This window comes from Prionailurus bengalensis, chromosome F2 (genome assembly GCF_016509475.1).
Source record: "Prionailurus bengalensis isolate Pbe53 chromosome F2, Fcat_Pben_1.1_paternal_pri, whole genome shotgun sequence".
NCBI lineage: Eukaryota > Metazoa > Chordata > Mammalia > Carnivora > Felidae > Prionailurus > Prionailurus bengalensis.
The window spans coordinates 33,282,454-33,307,357 of NC_057353.1; the positions used below are offsets into that span (position 1 = coordinate 33,282,454).

Consider the following 24,904-nt stretch of genomic DNA (forward strand, 5'->3'; position numbering starts at 1 on the left):
CCTCCCCTCGGTCGTGGGCTCCATTCACGCTTCCAGGGGCTTGGGGAGGGGGCGGAGGCCCGGCGCGCCAGCCGCCCCGAGTCCGGTGGGCGCCGCGCGCGCACCTGTTGTTTGCAGGCGCCCGCGCCCCTCCGCCCTGCTCTCGGCCGGCGGCGGCTGGAGCGGCCGCTGCACAGCGGGCCCGGCAGGTGGCCGCGGGCGGGGACGCACGAGCGGCCGCACCGCCGCGGCGTGGGGACGCGATGGCGGCGGCGGAGCCCGCGAGCTCGGGCCAGCAGGCGCCGCAGGGGCAGGGCCAGGGCCAGCGGCCGCAGCCACAGCCTTCCCAGGCGCAGCCTCCGCAGCAGCCGCCACCGCCGCAGCTCGGGGGCGGCGGGGGCGGCAGCAGCAGGCACGAGAAGAGCCTGGGGCTGCTCACTACCAAGTTCGTGTCGCTGCTGCAGGAGGCCAAGGACGGCGTACTGGATCTCAAAGCGGTGAGCGCGGGAGGCGGGGATGGGGGCGGACTAAGCTGCCCGCGGCCCCCGGAGAAGCCCACCCCCTTGAAGCGCGGGGTCGGGCGGCGCGGTGTGGACGCGCCCCGCGGGGACCGGGCGACCCCCCCCCCCCCCAGAGCCAGGGCCATGTGGCCGGTGCCCAGGCCCACGACTCCAGGATGGGGGAGGGACGAGGGACCGGGTGGCCCCGACCGGCCGCACAACCAATGGGGCCCGGCGCAGCGCCGGGCTCTCCACAAAGAGCCCAGTACCTGGAGCGCGCCCGCGTGGCTTCTGCTGGCGCAGGAACCCGAGGGCGCCCGAGTGTCCTAGCTGCTCCGTGTCCACCTGTGGCAGAGGCGCAGGGGGGACCCTGGCACTCTGCCTGGAGACACTTGGGGATTGATTTTGCTGTTGGGAATTGATGGTTTTCATAGGCTATTCTACTTGAGACGGTGTTCCCGTTGTTAAAAACAAAACAACCCGATTTTGCGGATGAAAGAAAAAAAAAAAGAACTTTCCACACTCATTCCGCGTTGAAATAATAATAGTAATAAAGAAAAAAACCCTCTTCCTTGTACACTTCTTTTCATCATCCTGATGGGGGGGGGATATTTGATTTTAACTTAATTTGATATATGGTACAGATTTCTGAAAGTGAGATATGCCATCACACAAAAAGAGGATGTTTTATAGCTTTCCCTCAAAGAGGGGGAAGCGCTCAGTAAGCTCTCCTGTTTCTTGAGAATGTGTGCTTCCGTAGTGGACTACAGTTCACATTTTTCAAACAACAACATGCATCGAAAGCTGTTGGGTTAAACAAAATGACTTCACCGTTCCAAGCAGGATTTGGAAGGATTCCACAACGCTGAGGAGCAGGAGACTGTGATTACTTGAATTAAAATTCAACCAGTGCCCCAAGTTTAAGTAAGAACGAAAGCTTTGAAAACAGAAATTACTAATGAGTTGTTAATCACTGCAGACATCTCCTAGCCATGTCCCTGATATCTGAAATCTGATTTTACACTGATGATTGGTCCCAACAGCCAGAGGAGTGCAGGAGGGACCACCTCACCTGGCTTGAAAGAGTGACAGAGACCATCAAGGCTGTGCCTAGAGCAAGAGAAGGGGCATCTGAGAGAGAGCATTTTATAGTACTTCCTGAAGGTAGAGAGGAAGGAAGACCCAAGGGCCTTCCCGACTGTAGCCCAGAGGGTGCTTGCTGTTTTGTCTGAGAATGCCCATTTCTTTCCCTGAGCACAGTAGGTGTTCCTTAAGTGATCGTGGAATTGAATTATTCGGATTCCAATGAGGCATGGTAGGTGCGTTTTGCATTTGGGGAAGTAGTTTCTGCTATCTTCTTTTTTGAAGTGTTATTGCTGGAATTTCCTCCCAACTCTGGAAATTCCTTGTTTTTTCTATAGCCTCTTCCTCCCTTGCTTCCTCCCTGAAAGTACTTTATGGCATATATAGTATTTAGATTGTCAAGAACTAAAATGGATTTGGTTTAAAGGATTTCAGAGGAAGCCATGAGGTCATCAGAGTGCCAGACGTGCTACAAAACACGGCTTGTAAACTATCGTTCAAAATCTAGACATTCAGTTGTATCCTGAATTTACTGTGTAAATGGACTGTGCTTTCAGTAGAGGGAATCAGGGAACTTTGGGGTTTTCCAGATACAGCTGCACTCTGAGGGTTTAACTTTGAGGACTTTCTTTCTTTCTTTCTTTCTTTTTATTTTATTTTTTTTTTTAACATTTACTATTGAGAGACAGAGAGACACAGAGCGTGAGCAGGGGAGGGGCAGAAAGAGGGGGAGACACAGAATCTGAGTTAGGCTTCAGGCTCTGAGCTGTCACCACAGAGCCCCACACGGGGCTCGACATGGGGCTTGAACTCACAGACTGCGAGATCATGACCTGAGCCGAAGTCAGTCGCTCAACCAACTTAGCCACCCAGGCACCCCAAACTTTGAGGGCTTCTTTCTCAACTCACCTGGCAAAATGATGGAACTTTGCATTTCTTGCTTTTAAATTCTTAAGACTTCCTCCTGTTTGATCTATGGCCATTGCATTGTTCTCCAGAAGTCACAGGAACAGTGAGTAGAGAGTGGAGTTTAACAGTTCATAACAACATTGTTTCATTCATCCTGGAACTTTCCTTAAAAGTTTCAAAAGTTTTTGCAGTTACGTTTTGTCTCTTTATATCAGTGATTTTTTTTTTTTTATTCCTAAGGTACACTTTGAGTATCATTCTTTTTCACATATACATGAAAAATATACATACTTCATTTATTTACGTATATTTTTTTCAATTATTTTCATGTATGTGTAAAATCTTACTCATGTAAAAATCTTGCAGTGAAATCTTTCCAGTGATGCTTCTTACTGTGAACCATGACATACATTATTGAAAAATAACATAATGCTCCATCTTGGTGATGCATTTCTTCTTCATAACATAACTAATTGAGAACGTAGACCAATAAAGCAAATAAATTCTAATAAAGCTGTTCAAGTATAATTTAACAATTAGAAGGGATTAGAAACACCTCGAAAGTGTTTTGAGAAACTTAATCATATCTCCTTCCCACACCACATAGTCTCGTTTATAAAAGTGGGTACAGTAGTCACATCTCTTTATTCCAGTGAGATGACACATTACCTCATGGTCCTCAAGCTTTATCTGGTTTGCCAGCTTATGCTGTTAATAGCTACCATTTATTGAGAGTTTGTTCCAGGCTTTTTACAGATCTTAACTAATTTTATCATCTTAACAACTTGGAAACTTGAGCCTAACTAATGCCCCCATTTCACAGGTGAGAAAACTGACATGTTAAGTAGCTTGCCCAATATCATGAAGCAGAAAGTGACAGAGCTGAGATTTGAACGTAGACCATTTTTCTTACTATGCTATAATTCCTTTTAGTATTCCTTAAAACAAAACAAAAAACTTCTCATTTAAGTTTGTCATCTGTGTAAGAACATGGAATGTTTCTTGTAACGAAACATGAGTTTTTGCATGATTATTTTTATCCCTCTACCCATGACAGAAGAGAGAGGTATTGAGCTATCACTTGAAAAATGAGGGTATTGATGGTAAATTCCACATTATTTTACAAATTAAATTAGGGTTCTACTTTTCCAGAAGTAAGAATTTAAAGAACTGTTAAGATAGTCAGAACTGTCTATTGTTTTGGAAACTCCTGTTAAGTATAATTTCTATCTGAGTTTCTTTACTTGCCATTTTGGGACCATCTTGAACTTTTTAAAGCATGATTAAGATGGCTTATCTCTTATAATTATGTTACAAATTGACTGCATGGTCCCTAGGTTAAAATGATAAAGTATTTACGATGTTTCTTATCTCACAGGTCCCTGACTCATACCCATTTATGATTAGCTAATTAATATATGCCCTGGATGAAATAAATAATTTAACGTAACGTCTTTGTGGCATAAAGCAAAGATTTGGTGTCACAGAATAAAGACAGAATTAGCCTGGGGAAAGATATATTAGTAGTACAGCCAGAACTTTAGTGCATGCTTAAAAATTCTAAGGACAGGTTCACTTCTAAGTGTATAGCCCAAAGATTTGGAAAGCAGGTCTTAAACAGATACTTCTGTACCCCGTGTTCATAGCAGCATTATTCATAATAGCCGAAAGATAGAAGCAGTGCAAATGTCTATCAACAGATGAATAAACAAAATGTGATATGTACACACAATGGAAGATTATTCAGCCTTCAAAAGGAAGGAAATTCCCAAACATGCTACAACATAGATGAACCTTGAAGACATGCCAGTTACAAAAAGGTAAATACTGTGTAATTCCTGTTACATGAAGTAACTAGAGTGGTCAAGTTCTTAGAGACAGAAAATAAAAGATTGCCAGGAGCTAGGAGGAAGGGGAGAGAGGGAAGTTTCATGGGTCAACACATTACGGGCTGAACTGTGTTCTCAAAATCCATATGGTGAAGCCCTAATTCTCGTACCTCAGAATGTGACTGTATTTGGAGATAGGGCCTTTAAAGAGGTGATGAAGTTAAAATGAAGTCATTGGGATGGGGACTAATCCGATCAGAATGGTGTTCTTAGAAGAAAGGAAATTTGGACACACAGATGCCAGGATGCATGTCCACAGAGGGAAGCCTGTGAGAGGACACGATGAGAGGGTGACCATCTGCCAAGAAGAGAGGCTTCATGAGAAACCAAACTTGCCAACAACTTGATCCTGCGCTTCTAGCCTCCAAAAGTGTCAGAAAATAAATTTCTGTTGTTTAAGCCACCCGGTCTGCAGTCCTTTGTTACGGCAGCCCCAGCAAACTAATGCTATGGATTTGGAGTTTGTCGGATGAGAAGAGTAGTGGGGTCTGGTTGCACATCAGTGTGAATATACTTAAAACTACTGAACTGCACACTTAAAACTGGTTAAGGTGGTAAATTTTATACCACGTGTATTTTACCAGAATTAAAAAAAAAAACATATAAAACAACAGCGATACTACGACATCCCTACTAGAATGGCAAAATAACACAAAACACTGAATACTGGTGTGAATGTGGGACAACAGGAACTCTCATTACTGGTGGGAATGTAAATGGTACAGACCCCTTGGAAGACCATTTGGCAGTTTTTAGGAAGCTGAACATAATCTTCCCATGCGATTCAGTAATCACACTACTTGGCATTTACCCAAATGAGTTGGAAACGTGGGTCTGCCTGCATATGGATGTAGATACCAGGTTTCTTTATAATTGCCCAAACTTGGAAGTAACCAAGATGTCCTTTGGTAGGTGAATGGATAAATAAACTGGCATGTTCCGACAAAGAAATACTATTCAGTGTTTTTTGTTTGTTTGTTTATTTATTATTTTTTTTTATTTTTTTTTTAATTTTTTTTTTCAACGTTTATTTATTTTGGGGACAGAGAGACAGAGCATGAACGGGGGAGGGGCAGAGAGAGAGGGAGACACAGAATCGGAAACAGGCTCCAGGCTCTGAGCCATCAGCCCAGAGCCCGACGCGGGGCTCGAACTCACGGACCGCGAGATCATGACCTGGCTGAAGTTGGACGCTTAACCAACTGCGCCACCCAGGCGCCCCTGTTTGTTTATTTTTTTAAAAAAAGCTATCAAGCCATGAAAAGACATGGGAGAACTTTAAATGTATATTACTTAGTGAGAGAAGCTGATATGAAAAGGCCACATACTATAAAATTCCAACTTTATAGCTTTCTGGAAAAGGCAAAACTATGGAGACAGGGAGAGATCAGTAGTTGCTGGAAGTTCTCTAGAGGGCAGAGCACAAGAGAAATGTTTGGGGCAATGAAACCACTGTGTATGGCACTGTAATGGTGGGTATATGTCATTACATATTTGTTAAAACCCACAGAACGTATAACACCAAGAATGAACCCTAATGTAAACTCTGGACTTTGAGTGATATGACATGTCAATGTAGACTCATCATTTTATTTTTTAATTTTTTCAACGTCTATTCATTTTTGAGAGACAGAGGCAGAGCATGAGTGGGGGATGAGCAGAGAGAGAGGGAGACACAGAATCTGAAGCAGGTTCCAGGCTCCCGGCTGTCAGCACAGAGCCTGACTTGGGGCTCAAACCTACAAATCTGAAGATCGTGATCCGAGCCGAAGTCAGACGCTTAACCGACTGAGCCACCCGGGTGCCCCTAGATTCATCAATTTTAACAAATGTCTCTGGTGAGAGATAATGATAGTGGGGGAGGCTATGCCTCTGTGGTGGCAGGGGTCTATGGGGAACTCTGCTTTCTGCTCAGTTTCGCTGAGAACCTAAATCTCCTCTAAAAAATAAAATCATTAAAAATGCACATAAAAAGGTGATCTGGATACATCTATTCCAATGACTAATTATTCAACATCAACCCAATATCAATAACCCTCATAACAAAAGTGTACAGGAGATCTATCTCCATTTTGCTGATAGGAAAGTGAGGTGTGATGAGGTTAAGTGGCAATCGGTATCCATAGTATCTAAAGCCCCACGTTGGATGTAGAGCTTACTTTTAAAAAAGAAGAAAGAAAAGGAAAAGAAAGAAGAAAAGTTTTGGAGTGCCTGGCTGGCTCAGGCAGTGGTGCATGCAACTCTTGATCTCGGGTCATGAGTTCTAGCCCCACATTGGGCACAGAGCTTTCTTAAAAAAAAAAAGTATCCACAGAATTGACATATAAATGCCAGAATTGACACCCTGAACCACCGCAGTAAGCAAAACATGTACCCACCTCCAAAGTTTTGGTGTCATTTCAAAAACAACTTCATTCAGTACAAAAAAGAAGAAGAAAAAAGAAAAAGAAGTCAGCCATCTCGCTTTTCCATCTCTGGACAGGATAAATAGGCTTGTATCCAAGACAGTAGTTCTGAGTTCTTGGTCCCAGCAGTGTGTCCTTGGGCAAGCCTCATAAGCTGTATCTCTTACTGAAATAGAATGTACAAAATGCATATAGTTGCCCCAAGGAGGAGGAAGTGATGTAGCCACCATAACTAGAGGCAGTGTCTTGTGTGAAAAGTACCAGGCAAGTTTTATTTTTGCACTAAGCTAACAGCCCCTCCCCCCCTTTGAAGAAAGGTGGGGGCCTGAAAGGGATTATAACAGTATTTCTCAATGTGTAGATGGAATAGCAAATGTATCAGACTCTCCTGGATCTTATTAAAAATACAGATTCTAATGTTGGACCTGAGAGATCGGGTTATGTAGGGCTAGAGAAGGGGCCTAAGAATTTGCATTTTAAACAGATACCCCATGGGATTCTGATTCCTGCTGGCATTTGAGAGCCATGGAATGAATCCTGCTGCCTCTCCTTTTCCCATCCTATTCACAAATCAGAAATAGCTTCTAGTGTTAGGAGCTAAGATTGGTGAGTTCTGCATTTGGGAAAATGTGAGAAGTTGGGGATTGAAAAGGTCCCCCTTTCATATGCTCTGATATAGTTACTGCTCATATCTTTGAATTGCAACATATTAGAGCTCTTAAATCTTACACTGCTAATTAAAGGGCCTAATTTCAAGTGGAAATTAAACAGTTTTGAGAATTATTCTATAATAGAATAAAGGAAAATCCACTTTTACAGTACAATTCTCGACTTTTAGGAAGAAGAGAATCCCAAGATTTTGAAAGTTTGCATTTAATGTTGAAAAAGAGCAAAATCAGCACGACTTTGGCCGAATCTCCATTATGTGTGTTCCGGGGGACTAAGCAACAAATGCAGTGATGCTCAAAAGGGTGAAAGGGCCTCAGTGAGTGGGGAAGGGTTCTTTCCTGGAGTGAAGAGCTTGTAGAGTCAGGAACATACACATTGGGGAGCATTCTTAACAAGGGTAGGAAGGAGTTTCCAGTTGACAGCCGCTGTTAACTGAGATTATATTAGCAGTGTCCTGGTGTGGTGGTTAGGCTTTCACTGATTTTATACCTCATTGTCTTTCTATATGTTATTAAAAGTTTAAAAGGTAACTGTTAACTGACCAGAAACACACTTTGAACTGCTGGCACACTTTAAGAGGGGAAAATAACACAGCTTAACAAATCCATGAAAAGGTAACACCATGAAAGCATAATACACAAAATACATCAAATAAGTAATAACCTGTTTCTATAGTACATGTGAATGTATGCAATTCCTTTTTCTTTTCAATAGAGTTGTGTAGATGAAAAAGAATTCAGACAATTCTGGTGTTGACAAGTAACTTGCCAACAAAGGACTCAAAAAGTTGAAGGCAGACCGGCAAGAAAGAAAGAGAAAAGAAATTAGGGGTGAAAGTAGTAACTTTCAGATGAAGTCTACCTTAATATCGAGAGTACTAGGGGAGCCTGGGTGGCTCAGTCGGTTAAGCGTCCGACTTCGACTCAGGTCATGATCTCACGGTCTGTGAGTTTGAGCCCCGCGTCAGGCCCTGTGCTGACAGCTCAGAGCCTGGAGCCTGTTTCAGATTCTGTGTCTCCCCCTCTCTCTCTGACCCTCCCCTGTTCATGCTCTGTCTCTCTCTGTCTCAAAAATAAATAAACGTTAAAAAAAAAAACTAAAAAAAAAAAAAAGAGTACTAAATGGTATAAACCATTAGGAATCCTAGAAAAGAAGGAGTCAATAGGATCCAAATGGGGTGAATGTTTTGAGTAGGGAAATACATTTTTTATATCTATTTTTACTCTTCAGAAGCTTTTTTTCATACTTCATTGTGCTTGACTATCTTCCCAACTGTTAAAGTTAGTTCACAGGTAGAGGTGTTTTATTATGATATACCTTTCCAAGAACAAAGTTTCCTTATTACTTTAAGGGAGAAATTGGATCAATAATAGTGATAATAGCTAATACAACTATAGTGCCTACCATGTGCCAGGCACTCTTTAAGTGTTTCAGATATGCTCATTTAATCCTTACAATAGTAACATCTTAGGGATGCCTGGGTGGCTCATTTGGTTAAGTGTCCAACTTCTGCTGAGGTCATGATCTCACGGTTCAGGAGTTTGAGTCCCATGTCAGGCTCTGTCCTGACAGCTCAGAGCCTGGAGCCTGCTTCAGATTCTGTGTCTCCCTCTCTCTCTGCCCCTCCCCCACTTGCCCTCTGTCTGTTTCTCAAAAATAAATAAGAAACAAAAAATTCATACAGGCCAGGAAATTGAGGCACAGAGAGGCTAAGTAACTTGCCCAGGGTCATAAAGTTAAAGCTGGGCCTGGGGGTGCCTGGGTGGCTCAAGTTGGTTGAGTGTGTGACACTTGACTTTGGCTCAGGTTGTGATTCCCCAGGGTCGGGGCGGGGGTGGGGGGGATTGAGCCCCATGTCAGGCTCCGTGCTGAGCGTGGAGCTTGTTTAAGATATTCTCTCTCTCTCTCTCTCTCTCTCTCTCTCTCTCTCTCTCTCTCCCTCCCCCTCCCTCCCTCCCTCCCTCCCTGCCTCCCTCCCTCCCTCCCTCAACTCTCTCTTCCCCCCTGAACCCTCCTCCCCCACTGGTGCTCTTTCTCTAAAAAAGAAATAAAGTCGGGCCAATCTCCGAGCATATTCCCTCACTTCTGTGCCTTACGTCAGCAGGAAGATACAAAATGTGCAGAGGCAAATCCAAATGGTAGAAGAGCAAATGCACACTTGATTTTGTTCTTGTTCTAAAAAGTTAATACTTATGAGAAAAGAATTTCCAAAGCAGTTGAAGACTTAGACGAGATCTAGAGTTTCCAATTTATAGATTTCAGAATTTCATCAGCCTTTTCCTACTTAAATAGATACTTTATCAAATACCTTCTTTTCTTCTTTTGAGTAATCTTTGGTGACTTGAGTAAAACAATAAAACTGAAGTTCCTTATTATTTTAAACATTTATTTATTTTGGGAGGGAGAGAGAGAGAGAGAGCAAGCAGGGGAGGAGCAGAGAGAGAGGGAGAGAGAATCTCAAGCAGGCTCTGCAGCTGTCAGCTCAGAGACTGATGCGGACTCGAACTCATGAACCATGAGATCATGACCTGAGCTGAAACCAGAAGTCAGACACTGAGCCACTCAGGCACCCCTGAAGTTCCTTTTTAAAAGTGTATGCAGAATTTATTCAAAGGTTCAAGCTTCCAGTTATAAAATAAATAAGACATGGGAATAAAAGTATAACATAGGGGATATAGTCACTAATATGTAACAACTTTGTATGGTGACAGGTGGTAGCTGGGTTTATCATGGTGATCAGAATGAATATAAATGTTGAGTCACTGAGTAGTACACTTGAAACTAATAAATTATTGTATGTCAACTATACTGCAATAAAAACAAATAGAAGGGGCGCCTGGGTAGCTCAGTCAGTTAAGTGTCTGACTTCGGCTCAAGTCATGATCTCATGTTTTGTGAGTTTGAGTCCCGCATTGGGCTCTGTGCTGATAGCTCAGAGCCTGGAGCCTGCTTCAGATTCTGTGTCTCCCCCTCTCTCTCTGTCCCCCCCCCCCCACTCATATTCTGTCTCTCTCTGTGTCCCAAAAACTGAATAAACATTAAATATATATATATACATATATAATTTATATATATATATATAAATTAGAACAAATTTAAAGCTCAAGCAATTGCACTACTAGGTATTTATCCAAAGGATAAAAAAAAATGCTGATTCAAAGGGGCACATGCACCCCAGTGTTTATAGCAGCGCTATGAACAATAGCCAAATTGTGGAGACAGCCCAAATGTCCATCGACTGACAAATGGATAAAGAAGATGTGGTGTGTGTGTGTGCGTGTGCGTGTGTGTGTGTGTGTGTGTGTGTGTGTGTGTAGAGAGAGAGAGAGAAAGAAATACTACTCGGCAATCAAAAAGAATAAAATCTTGAATTTGCAACAACATGGATGGAACTAGAATATATTATGCCAGGCAAATTAAGTCAGTCAGAGAAAGATAAATATATGATTTCACTCATGCGAAATTTAAGAAACAAAACATGAACACAGTGCAAGGAAAGGAAACATAAGATAAAAACAGAGGGAGGCAAACCATATGAGACTGTTAAATACAGAGAACAAACTGAGGATTGCTGTAGGGATGTTGGGTGGGGGGATGGGCTAAATCGGTGATGGGGAACTCCCCTACAAGGGGAGGGCCCTTGTGATGAGCACTGGGTGTTATATATAAGTGATGAATCACTAAATTCTACTCCTGAAACCATTATAACACTATATGTTAATTAACTTGGATTTAAATAAAGTTAGACACGATACTGGTATATGTATCAATATCATATTTATGGATGACAGTTTGAGGTATTTGAAAGGACTGGAGATTTTTTAGGAGAAATTCCTTTGGGGCAGGATACTGAGTGGGAATTAAAATACTATGTGCTTAGTGCTGCTTCTTGAGGGAGACTTTTGTATCCTTAAAGTAAGTTCTTTATGTTTGGTATTTCATTTCCTTATTGATTTAACATCCATCCCCTCCAGATCCATTGTACACAATGGCAGCCTCTTCCAGGAACTCTCCTTTTTGCCTCCACCTTAAGTAAGCTCTCTTTTATTCAGCCTCTTGTAACACTTTATCTCTACTGTATGGGGCTGTTCAATTTTTGGACCTCATTCTCTAGCACAAGGTGTTACCCACAGCCTTAGATACCTACACAGTTCTTGTGTTACAAGTACCAGTGGCACTTTGCTTATTCAGTGCAATTTTTACAGCTTGGGAATTTTGATGGCACACCGCACTTATTTAAAATCTTGAAATTATAGAGCCCATTTGAAAAATTCTGCCACAAACTTATTTCATGAATATGGAATTAATGCCAAATTCCATTTGGTTATCCATTAGCTTTCTGAATCTGTATCCTATCAAATGGGGAAAATGGTAACTACTTTGCAAAATGGTGTGAGCCTTAAATTAGGTGACATCTTCAGAAGATCCTCTTACACAGTTATCCCATTACTGGCTTATCAATGGTCTTAACTGTGGGTCGAAATCAAACATTCTACATGTTAATTACCTTTGGCAGTATATGAAATTACCTAATAATTTCATATCCCACACCTTATAGGATAGACCAACAGAAAATCCATGTGGCACAGTTGAAAGGCAGTTCACTCAGTTTTTAAAATTTCTTAAAAATATTTTATGGGCACTCTGGGTGGTGCATCACTTGAGTTCTTTTCACCTCATTGTCGGCATCCCATCATCTGTATGTGTCTGTGCATGTGCATTTATATGCGCAATTCATTATCAAATTGGTTTTATATAGTATTTCCATAGCACCTTCTTTACTTTTGGATTCTGGCCCAATTTCGTGTAGTGTTAGTTTCTGAAGCACAGTAGCTAAAACACTGAGTACACATGTATTGACGGTTATGGGCCGGGAAGAGAGTCAAGTACCTGCTTTGCAGATGGAGAACCTGAAAGACGGGATGTTTCCCATAGTTATTGTTTTTATGTTAGTGCTTTTGAATGCAACATCATGCTCCATCAGGAGAACATTCTTGAACAAATGAGCTGCAACTAATCTTAACTCAAATAAACCTACCACATAATCTTTCCCTCCCAGAGTTAACACAGGGTCTTAGTGGACTCATTTGTTAAAGTGAAGGGGTGGGGCCAGGAAATTCTTTAAGCCCTTTTTAGCACTTGTATGCGATCTCAGCTGTCCTGATTTAGCTTGCCCACCTCTTAATGGTATCACAAGCTTTAATTTTTTTCCATGTATAGATACCACACTGTTTACAACTGGTGACATATTTTTAAATTTCTTTTTAAACATTTATTTATTTTCAAGAGACAGACAGACAGACAGAATGGGGGAGGGGCAGGGAGAAGGAGAGACCCAGAATCCAAAGCAGGCTCCAGCCTCAGAGCTGTCAGCACAGAGCCGGACATGGGACTCAAACCCACGAACTGTGAGATCATGACCTGAGCCAAAGTCATATGCTTAATCAACTGAGCCACCCAGGTGCCCCAGTGGTGACATTTTTAGAAAAGGATTTAGTATTTGGAGGGGAGATGTATTTCTTTCAGAGGATTATGTTTATTTTTCCCTCAACTTGAGTTGGTTTGGTACAAATAGATGCTTCCTTTATGTTTTATAGGTCAGATCTATAATAGCAAATGTAACCTTCTTAAGTACATTTGATGCATGCACATGTGCATTTCTTCAATAGCTAATTGGCAACATGGGATGAGGATGTACTCTTATTGCACGTGGGTCTCACTTCAAATTCACCACCACTAACTTCAAAAGTAGTGATGGGGTCCAGCATTCCTTTTACACTACTTACTCTCTCACTCTCCTGGATGAATATTTTACACTTTCTCCTTTTTTCTAAACCATTAAATGCCTCCTCCTCCCTTTCTCCCCCACCCCCCTCCCTCCACTAGCCTCCACTTAGGAGAAAATAGAAAGCAACCAGGAGGAAATGTCTAGTGTCTCTTCCTATCTTGTCTATTATCGTACCTACATCTGCGCTGGTCACTCGGCTGGACTTCAGTTATTAATATGCCTCATTATTATCTAAGGCTATTCCTCAGCCTGTCTGATTCACATTCCCCTGTGCCTACCGACAGCTGTCCCTTCTCTCCTGCATGGTTAATTATCCCTCTTCCTCCATTACCGGGCAGTTCTTATCAGCACAACTCACATGTTGAATTAGCTCCCATCTTTAAAAGAAAAGAGAAAGGAAGGGGAAAAACTTCCTGGCCGGACCCCACAACTCCCTGCTGCTGCTGCCCCATTCTTCTATTCTGTTCCTCTTTGCAGCAGAACTCTTCAAAAGAGTTGTCTACTCTAGCTTTCTTTCCACTCTGGTGTAATTTCTCCGTTAAGGCTTTGACTCCATTACTCTGCCAAGACAGCTCTGACCAAGGTCACCAGTGACCTTGCCAAAGTCAAATCCATGATCAGGTCTCATGCTCATCTGACTCACCCTGACAGCAGTACTTGACATGGTCACTCTTACTTATACTCTTCCCTTGGCCTCCAACACCCCACTCTTCCTACTTCTCTGTCTTCAGTGGCAAGTTGCTCCTCCCTTCCCAGATCTTAAACACTGGAGTGTGCTGGGCTAAGCCTTTAGATGTCTTCTCTTTCTGTGCTTACCTGCTAGGTGAATCCAGTGGGTTCCATCCCTGTGACCTAAAATGTCTATTTACTGATGACTACTGAATTTGTATCTCTAGCTTGGACTTGTCCTACCCCACACTCTCGTGTCCAGTGGTCTTCCGAACTACTCCCCTTGGAGGTCAAATTGTTCAAAGCCAAGTTCCTGAGCCAAAGGAGGAAACCAATAGGTTTCCTCCAACCTATTCTTCTGCAGTCTTCTTCATGGCCAGTTGCTCATGTCATAAACTGTGGAGTTACCCTTAACTCTGCTCTCAGATCTACTACCTGCTATATCTTCAAAATATATTCTGAATCTCAGCATTTCTCACAACGCCCACAGCTGCCTCCTTCATCCAAGCAGCTAACCATCTCTTGAATGGATTATTGCCATTGCCTTCTTGGTGGCCTCTTTTTTTCTACCCAGAACAGCCAGAATGAACCTGTTCTATGCTAAAGCATAGCACCAAATCACCATGTGCTCGGAGCCTTCCAGTAGCTTTCCATTTCACTGGGAGTAAGAGCTGAAGTCTTTACGATGGCCTGCAAGACCCCAGTGATCTGGCCCCTTGGCATATGGTGTTACTGTCTTTATCTCTGTCATTTCCCTTCCCACCCTCCCTCCCATCTTTTCTCCCTTCTTTCCTTTTTCCCCTTTTCTCTAACTCTTCTCCCTCTCACTCACTGTTCTGCCCATACTGACTTCCTGTCTTTCCCTGAAGGAAGTAAGCATATTCCCACTTCAGAGCCTTTCTTTGTTCTTGCTGCTGCTTGTCAGATGTTCTGACTGCTGCTTGTCAGCAGTCACTTTCTCCATTCAATTCAAATGCTTCCTTATTCAGGGGGCTTTAAAATTCTGTTAAATATAGTCCCTACATGCATTCCTCCTAACATAATTATTTGTTTATTATTACCTTCTTTCCCTTCTTTGAAGGCAGGGACTTTGTTCTGTTACTACTCTATCCGTGAGACACAGAACCAGCTTGGCACATCACAGGTGCTAAACGAATGAAGGTGGTGGTTGTGATTCATTTTATGATTCCATTAAGTATGATGTCTTGAATTACTTCATAAAACTATAAGAATTCATACAATTTTTCAAAATACTACATACAACGTGATAGGTCAAGATACACAAAAACTCTAAATCTCCTCCATGATCCCCTGCTTCAATCTGTATCTGATGATGAGGCTATTACTTACCAGGATTGAAGCATTAATTATGCAGCAGACATTGTGCTTAGATTATCTAGTTGAGTCTCTACAATTCAGGTATGTTATTACTCCATTTTACAAAAAGGGAAATGAGGCTTAATGAGTTTGAGACCAGCTGAAGATGGGAAGTGCCAGCACTGGGATTGGATCTCTGTGTGCCTAACTCCAGAACCTAACATCCAAAGAAGATGGGGCTGCTAAATAAAAGCCTCCAGGAGATTGCCCTTTTTTTTTTCTTCCAATGTTTATTTTTGACAGACAGAGAGAGACAGAGCATGGGGGGGGGGGGGGGGGGGGAGGGGCAGAGAGAGAAGGAGAGACACAGAATCCAAAGCAGGCTCCAGGCTCTGAGCTGTCAGCACAGAGCCCGATGTGGGGCTTGAACCCACCAACCGCGAGATCATGACCTGAGCCGAAGTCAGATGCTTAATGAACTGAGCCACCCAGGCGCCCCAGGAGATCCTTTTTAAGACATATGTTCTGTATATGCTGGTCCTTTATGTGTTTATATACTTAAATAGAAAAGTATTTAAGAAATAATGTTTAGTTTTGGAAATTAAAGGACTAAAATTTGTAATTGTTAAACCATAATAAATTATAAACTAGATAGATTATAAGCTTTATTCTTTGTTTAAAAAAATGTTTATTTATTTATTTTTGGGGTGGGGAGGGAGAGAGAGAGAGACAGAGAGAGAGAATCCCGACATGGGACTCGATCCCACAACTGTGAGATCATCACCTGAACTGAGATCAAGAGTCTGATGCTTAACCAACTGAGCCACCCAGACACCCTGATAGATTATCAACTGTAAAAAGTCTTGAGCTAAAAGTGAGCATTGATGGCCCTCTGCCTGATGACTGTGATTGCTCTTGCAATCTAATTTATACAAATGTGTCCTAATACCCTAACCAGTGAGCTATTGCTATGGTTGTGAAGGCTTTTGTGTGTGAGTACATAGATACGGGTAGAGCTGGCTTGGAGTGCTCTGGGTTACTTCTTAAGACGGCCTCTTCAGAGGGAAGTGAGATGAATTCTCAACTTCAGATTTTTATAGTTAACTTTGCAGGAGATTATTTCTCTTTAGAAAAACAGCTTCGAACTCAAGAAACTTTATGAAGGGGAGGAAACTCCTAAGCTAAGTGCAAGGAAAGAGGAAGTCAACAAAACCATGCCTAGTCCTTTTAATTTTCTGGTTCTCTGGAAGAGATGGAACTAAACTAGTCAGAGTTGGGAACTCAGAGCTTCAGTTTCTGGTTCTTCATTCTCTCTGTCATATCCTACTTACTCTCCTGGCCCATTGACTGAGGCATGGATCCCCTTCCTGAAGATCTGAATAATTGCACAGTGGTAACTTGGTATTTTGGTAGCACAAGAAATGGATTGGTAGAATTGACATTAAATGCTTGTGAAGTTGGTCACACTTGCTCCCTGTAGAAAGTAAGTCCAGATTGCAAAAATATGCTTTCCTGGATTGTGTGTGTGTGTGTGTGTGTGTGTAGAGCTATGTTTTTAAAGAATTAAGAAAGTAATAATGCTTTGGGAGAGCTGAAAAACAATAATGTGAAGCTAAAATCTGTTCATTAATTTGGATAATGTGCTGAATATTGTCAGTAAGGACATGAATGTGTTTTTTCATTATTACCATGACTCTTACAGTGTGACTCCACATTCAAGATAGGTTATTGTCTAACTCACCCCGAAAAAGAGCTGTAGGATAACCTTTTTTTTTTTTTTAACACTTATTTATTTTTGAGACAGAGAGAGAGCATGAACAGGGGAGGGTCAGAGAAAGAGGGAGACACAGAATCTGAAACAGGCTCCAGGCTCTGAGCTGTCAGCACAGAGCCCGACGCAGGGCTTGAACTCATGGACTGCGAGATCATGACCTGAGCCGAAGTCAGATGCTTAACCGACTGAGCCACCCAGGTGCCCCAGGATAACCTCTTTTTTAAGATTGTGTCTGTTCCATTGGGGAACAAAGCTCATAAATGTGAGTGGGAACCAATCAGAGAAACAGTACAACATTCCTGCATTTATTGATGTCATGGTGGCATGAAATATTTTTGTTGACCTTACTTTTGTTTAGTCAGACTACCAGGTTTTTGGATAATATTTGCTGGTACCACAACTTAGTGCTATGAATTTTGATTTCTTGTTGATTTTATGCTTTGTGTTGGGATGGCATGATTCACTCCTCCATTTTCATTGTGAGTTAAAAAAATGCAGATAGCGTATTTCAAGGTACTGAAGTGTGTGTATAATTTAGAACTCCCCAAATATCTTAATTACTAACAAGCTGCTGAGATATAATTTTTCAAAGTTTCAAAAAACAGTAAAGGCTGTTTTTAGGTGACTGTATATGAACAGATAAAATAGGAAGTGATGTGGGTAGATAATCAGGAGCTCCTTCTCAGGATTAGTCCATAAGGTGACATGAAGTATTCTCACTGTGTTCTTTTATTTTTGTGGGCTTTGTGTCATGACCCTTTATATATTTTTTTCCCATTCTAACATCTGCTGGCTTTTAAATGGGATAATTTCTTTGGTATTTGCAATGTTTGAGAGATACTTTGAACATACTGGTTAAATTTGGCATTGGGTTCTCATGCTGTGAACTTCATAATCAACCTTTTTTTAAATTTTAAAATAGGAATTGCCCTTTATTTCATTGTTCTTTGTCTCCCCCCTCCCCTTTTTAAAAACAGGCTGCAGATACTTTGGCTGTGAGGCAAAAAAGAAGAATTTATGATATCACCAATGTCTTAGAGGGAATTGACCTGATTGAAAAAAAGTCAAAAAATAGTATACAATGGAAGTAAGTTACAAACCAATACCCTACTCTAAAACCTTTATTTTTCTTCCTGATGCTGTATAAAATCTGACCTTTATACCGTCTGGCTCTCCCTCTCATTTGGCCTGGTATTCTCAACAGGCCCCTCTCTTTCCCTGGACACTGCTCTGGGCCTCTGTATGTGACTCCTATGTTGGGATATTCCCTTGCTGTCTCCACTGTCTGATTTACACACTGAAAATTCAAATCTTATTTTCTCCCTCAAGCTACTCATTTGGCACACACTGCATACTGCTTTGTATTATTGATCCCTTTCTGCGTGAGCATTTAGCTTCCCAACTAATATAAACTCCTTAAGAATAGGAACTATGTCCTATATATAGGAATATGACCTTGTGTATAGTGGTTGATTGAAATGCATGTTGTCATTCATTAACTGTTGTATGGTTGTATGTTTGAATGTGAAAAATACTTTCTGTCCTGCAAATTCGTCCTCTTTGGCCCTAGTTTTTTCTTTTGTTTTGTTCTGTTTTAAAGCCAGAGTCTCACCAAAATATTAAAAGGTTGTAATTTACCAGCATCTCAGTCTATATCATGCGACTTCCAGGTGTAACTATGTAGCTTTGACATCCTTTTCTTTCTTTCTTTTTTTAAGTTTATTTATTTTGAGACAGAGAGAGAGACAAATGGGGGAGGGACAGAGAGAGAGAATCTCAAGCAGGCTCTGCGCTGCCAGCACAGAGCCCAATACGGGACTCGAACCCATGAGCCATGAGATCACGACCTGAGCCGAACTCAGATGCTCAGCTGACTAAGCCACCTACATGCCTCAGCTTTGACATCCTTTTGGTGCCAGTCACTAGCCTGTCCTTTTAGATGAAAAACACCATTAGAACATAGAACTTTTTTTGACTTTATGAAAATTTTTATTTTCTGTATGGCAAAACCACTGAGAATTTTTGTGATTTGATTGTTCTTGCCAATAAATTTTCTAAGCAAATATGTTCAGAGGTACGATGTTTAAATTTTCTCAGGATTTTAATGCTTGATTTTTAGAAGAGTGTAAAGATTTTTGTCTTGAATAAATTACTAGTTCAGTTCTATTACTATAAAAATTAAGTGATGTTAACCTGGGTCTGATACTGGAGATACTGATTCTCATACATTTTTAAGAGGTGTAGGTGCTGGCTGTAATACTAAAGAAGTCATAGATAGATTAAGATATCTTAAAGCTGAAATTGAAGATCTAGAACTGAAGGAAAGAGAACTTGATCAGCAGAAGTTGTGGCTACAGCAAAGCATCAAAAATGTGATGGACGACTCGATTAACAATAGATATCCTTTTAAATAAGTTACACATGTAGCTGTAGTATATGTATGTATATAATGCATTCTTCCAGTCTGAAGATCAGTTACTTTATTCTAATGTTTCACAAAGTTTTCTAAGTGGATAAAGTATTTTAATTTTATAATATTCTAATAATTTATACTAATATTTGAAACGTTTTACCTCTTAAAATTACAAAGTACATCTATTAACATTATTCCTTTGTTGCATTGAGGAAAAAAGTCATTACTTTAAATCTACCATTAATAGGATGCAACATGCTAGCTAAAGTGTGCTTAGGGGGTCTCTGAATATTAGAAGGAATTGTTAAATGCACAGGTATATTTAAATAATTGTGCTCAGTGTTCTGAAGTGGTAAAAATTCAGTTACCTCTCAAGTTTTGAAAAATTAATTTTGGCTTGAAAATAAAATATCATGGGCTGGCAATCAATCCAGGATACTTTTTTGCCTAATATTAACTGAAAGATACAACCTACTTGAGGTTGGGGACCAAGGCTTATGTATCCATCATATTAAGTTGTGGGAAAAAATTAGTGATGTACTTCATGTGTTTCCCAAAAATCACTGTTCTCTTAGATACACATGATACTCTTGATTTGTAAACTTACCTAGATACTTATGGAATCTCTTAATTGCATTTATCTTCTACTACCTCTCATGAATTTTTGACTACTGTATCCAATTTCTTATGTTTTGTAATTTGTTGAATAAGTCCATGATCGCATTTGTTATTTCTTTTCTATGGACCAAAGCTCCTTAACAATTTGATAACTTAAATGGGGTTTTCAGGCTGTACCTTGTGGAGCCCCAAAACACAAAAACCATTGAACTAGCTGATCATAGACTTTGCTGCACTGCTTTCCAAGATTCTGGCCATTCCCAGACCCCTAAACCATGACCAGGAAAATTCTCAATGTGGAGACATGTATGGTTGCTCTCCACTCCTGCTGACTGCATCCTTTTCCCCATTGCTCTTTCCCCGCCCCAGAAGCCCTGTCTCCATGAGGAATATGGAGGACTCAAATGTCACAAAAATCAAAAGTGGCTTCTTAGAGCAAAGGATGGGTACCCCTCTTATGGACCTTTATCTTTGCCTTTTCAGACTAAAGACGTCTTTATCTGACCATGTGTGGCAACACCTTCATGCACTTGGTCATTTTGTTTATTTTGGCCTGCAGATTTATTATCTTAATTTAAATGGCGAGACCTTGGTACACATGTTGTTCCTTAACTCTTATGGCAGTACATTTTCCTATGTAACTCATGAAGACATCTGTAATTGCTTTAATGGTAAGTACTATTTGTTTGTCCTAACATTCTTCCTCTGGTCAACCTATTCAGCGGAGAGTGAGTCAAAATTCCCCCACACACTCACCCTAAGTCATTAGTTTCAGGAACTGTGGATGTTCTGTGTTACTCTTCAGTGCTCTGTAGTGATAGGCTGCCTTTGTTTCCGTTCTCATGACAGTAACTGCTTTGCACAGTTTTCACTTCATTGCCTGCATTGGTGGGTGTAAACTGTGTGTGGGAGGGGCAGCTAAATCAGAGGGAGATTAAACAGTTTCAAAGTCACAGAATTGTAGGGTCAGTGATTAAATTTGATCAAATATATTTCTCACTGGCACTGTTTAGAAACCATGTGCAGTGTGCTGGTCACAAATGAACTCAAAGAAAGCGTGAGGGCAGAGTTAGGTTAATCCATTTTATAACCAGGACAGTTACTCCTAACCCTGCTCCATCCCATCCCCTGCCTCCATGTTTTCCCCTTGACAGGACAATACAGTGTATTAATAACATTGGTGGGGGGGGGGGGGGAGGCTGTACCCCATAATTATAATACAAGTAAAATGAAATTTTGTATACATATTTATATTAGTCATGTATGACCTGTTAAACAGTCATGCATATTATGCACATAAAAAAAAAAAAATCTGCCAAGCACCCTGCCAAGTGAAATCTGACTTTCCAAGGCTATGTTGACAATATGTGTGGCCTTACTGCTTTACTCTGCCACCATATATCCTGAGCTTTCTAAGAAAGTTTGAGAAAGTATTTTTAATTTTCAGCTCAACAGTCTGCTATAGAATTTAGCTTTAAAATTAAGTTCACTTAAGCTCAAGATTTCACACTATCATACCTAATTTCTAGTATCCCTAGTCACTTAAGTAATTTAAAAATCTCAAGTAAACAGTGTTGAGGCTAACAGTTTCAGGAATTTCAGACTTTATGCAAGACTGAATGAAAGCAAAATTAACTTGATCCAAATTTGTTCATGAGAATAGAACTAACGATGAGTATTTACCCTCTTCTCAGATCTATTACATATATTACCTCATCTAATCCTCAAAAGAAATCTATGCAGTAAGGTTTATTCCCCCCATTTTACAGAATTAGGAACCAAAGCCCAAGGTTACCCAGCCTGGGATTCAAACCCAAGCATTCCGATTCCAGAACTCACACTCTTGCCACTGTATTCCAAGATCAATAGTATTTTCTAAACTTAGAAATTTTTTTCCTCAGGTGATACACTTTTGGCCATTCAAGCACCTTCTGGTACACAGCTGGAGGTACCTATTCCAGAAATGGTATGCAGGGTAACTTTTCTTAATGTGGATCTGCTGTCTTAAGAAGGACAAATGTATTATCTTTAGCTGAACAAGAGCTAACTGTGTGTAAACACTTTCAAATACTGCTTTTAAGTTTTCTATCTGAAAGTATTTATAAATGAGTTTGTATGTCTTTAGTACTTTAGTAAAATTATAGAAGTGACTGAATAAATCATTTAACATTTTGAGTATAAAAGTTTTTTTATGTGATTTTTTGAGCTAGAAAATATTAAGGAATGAGTAATGATAGAATCAATAATCTTTTAAAAAGTCAGTTAAAATGACTATATCTATAACTGATACAGCAATCCTAGCTGAGGAAAAAGTTCAACTTAAATATCCACCATACCAGATTGCTTGAAATTGGGTCTTTTTCAAAACATTCTCTAGTTGAGTCAAAGACATTTATTGACTCTATTCTATGTATAATTCTATGTTATATATACAATTAGTCCTTTATAGCTTTGCTTATCTTAATTTTTGGTGTTCCAAAGTAGTTAGAAATGTTAATATTTATTCATTTGTTTATACCCAATAATCTTAAAGGGTCAGAATGGACAAAAGAAATACCAGATCAATCTAAAGAGTCATTCAGGACCTATCCACGTGCTGCTTATAAATAAAGAATCCAATTCATCTAAGCCTGTGGTTTTTCCTGTTCCCCCACCTGATGACCTCACACAACCCTCCTCTCAGCCCTCCACTCCAGTGACTCCACAGAAATCCAACATAGCAACTCAGAATCTGCCTGAGCAACATGTCTCTGAAAGAAGCCAAAATCTTCAACAGACTCCAGCCACAGACTTGTCATCAGGTGAGTCTAGAGCCTTTGTTTTAAAAAGTAGAGAAGGAAAAATATGAATAACATATTAAGTAAGTTGGAGAGCTTTTCTGAATTAGTCAGCTATGGTCATTCTGTTACCAAACACAGGAGGAAAAATGGTAAGCTTAAGAAGTATATAGTGTCTCCTACACAGGACACACTGGGATAGGTATTATGAGGAAAATTTAAAAACAGATCCTGCTTTAATTCTGTTACTACAGATTTATTTTTTAGGTGATATACACACACAATCTGATTGTATATTCAGCATATATAATTGGATACAGTATAATGTGGCTAAGACCGTGTAGCATTATGAATAGTGTGAGCAAGGAAAAGATAGTTAATGGACCTACGTATGCAGTTTTCCTTAGAATTCCATGTTTGGAATTGATAGAAATTTGTTCATTCCCCCCCATCCCCCCCCCCATTAATATTTGCATGTCAACTTTTTTTTTTTTTCAACTTTTTTTTTTATTATTTATTTTTGGGACAGAGAAAAACAGAGCATGAACGGGGGAGGGGCAGAGAGAGAGGGAGACACAGCATCGAAAACAGGCTCCAGGCTCCGAGCCATCAGCCCAGAGCCTGACGCGGGGCTCGAACTCACGGACCGCGAGGTCGTGACCTGGCTGAAGTCAGACGCTTAACCGACTGCGCCACCCAGGCGCCCCTCAACTTTTTTTTTTAATGTTTATTTATTTTTGAGAGAGAGAGATACAGTGTGAGCAGGGGAGGGGCCAAGAGAGGGACACACAGAATCTGAAGCAGGCTCCAGGCTCTGAGCTGTCAGCACAGGGCCAGACATGGGGCTCGAACTCACGAGCGGTTAGATCATGACCTTCTGAAGTGAGAAGTTCAACCGACTGAGCCATCCAGGCGCCCCACATATCAACTTTTTTATCAGAGGTTTACTTTGTAAATCTTAGTCACTCATCTTAGTCACTCTAGGATGAATTATTGAAATGTGTTCCAATTACCTTTAAGAAAAATCAAACTACTGTAGAATATAGTGACATTTGCCTCTTCATATCCCTTGTTACACTTTTTATTTGGAAAGTTTAGTTTTATAGCTGATAAATGGTCTCAACTCCAAGTTAGGAAATCTTGCCTTCCTAAATTGTTTAATCTGAAATGAAAATAGCTAAATCTCCAAAAACTGGGCATTGGGAGTACCATCCACATCTAAATTTGATTCCAAATAAAGGGCCCATGGCAGATATTCTCTCAATATCTGAAGGAGTTGCTGAATGAATTAAGTCATGCCAGTCTAGATGTAATATTGCAGATCATTAAAAGCTACATTGTACACAATCCAATTTGTCTATTTTTACCTTTGGGATGTGTCTCATTAGAATGTGACATGAATCTTACTACTGTGGGAATTCACAATACTTAAGAGTGAGGCTATAAAGATCTAACTGGACACAGTATTTTTCTTCCTTTCCTTCCTCTAGAAGTATTTCTATACTTAAGATATAGAATGGGGCGTGCACAACAAAGTGTACTCCTTAAGAAGTTTATGATCTAATTATAATTAATGGGGGCAAATCTAAAGACAGACAAGCTCTCTGTGGTTTAATTTAGACACCATTAGTAAGTCATCTTCCACAAAGCATTAAAAATTTTTTTTCAGCAGTTTCTGTATATAGTTTTGTATTTGGAAATAGTAGAGAAAGTAATTTGGGGTCAGATTTTAGAGAGGACCTTGAATATCAGACTGAGTTGGAACTTTAGCCAGTAAGCCAAAGATTTGTGAGCAGGGAAATAGCAACTTAGAAACTGCACACTGGTGAGTACAGGAGTAACAAGAAGATGCTTTTGGCCTGGGAAACAGAAGAGATTAGAGGCAATGGAGAATGAATATATGGTGTCTGCAGTTATGTAACTATAAAAGAACATTACAGCTAAGATGGGTGATAACAATGGGATTGGAAAGAGAAAGAAGAGATTTGAGAAGTATTGTTTAGGTAAAATAAAATAAATAACTTTGATGTGTGAGATCCGGAGATAAATTAGAGGAATGGAAAGTAATGTTGAAGTTTTGAGATTGGGTAACTGGGAGAATTACAGTATACTGA

General features: G+C 40.6%; 1 protein-coding gene across 2 annotated transcripts in view; it reads left to right on the top strand.

The window, feature by feature from the left end:
- Positions 1-24,904, top strand: part of E2F5 (E2F transcription factor 5) — a 27,645-nt gene continuing 2,741 nt past the window's right edge. The window contains exons 1-6 of one of the 2 annotated variants that reach the window (XM_043601297.1): positions 1-476; positions 17,960-18,069; positions 19,219-19,380; positions 20,641-20,684; positions 21,915-21,979; positions 22,547-22,814. In XM_043601297.1, the coding sequence (XP_043457232.1) occupies positions 243-476; positions 17,960-18,069; positions 19,219-19,380; positions 20,641-20,684; positions 21,915-21,979; positions 22,547-22,814 (883 nt within the window). In that variant the 5' untranslated portion in view covers positions 1-242. The remainder of the gene's footprint in view (positions 477-17,959; positions 18,070-19,218; positions 19,381-20,640; positions 20,685-21,914; positions 21,980-22,546; positions 22,815-24,904) is intronic. The other variant, XM_043601296.1, reaches the window with a different exon arrangement.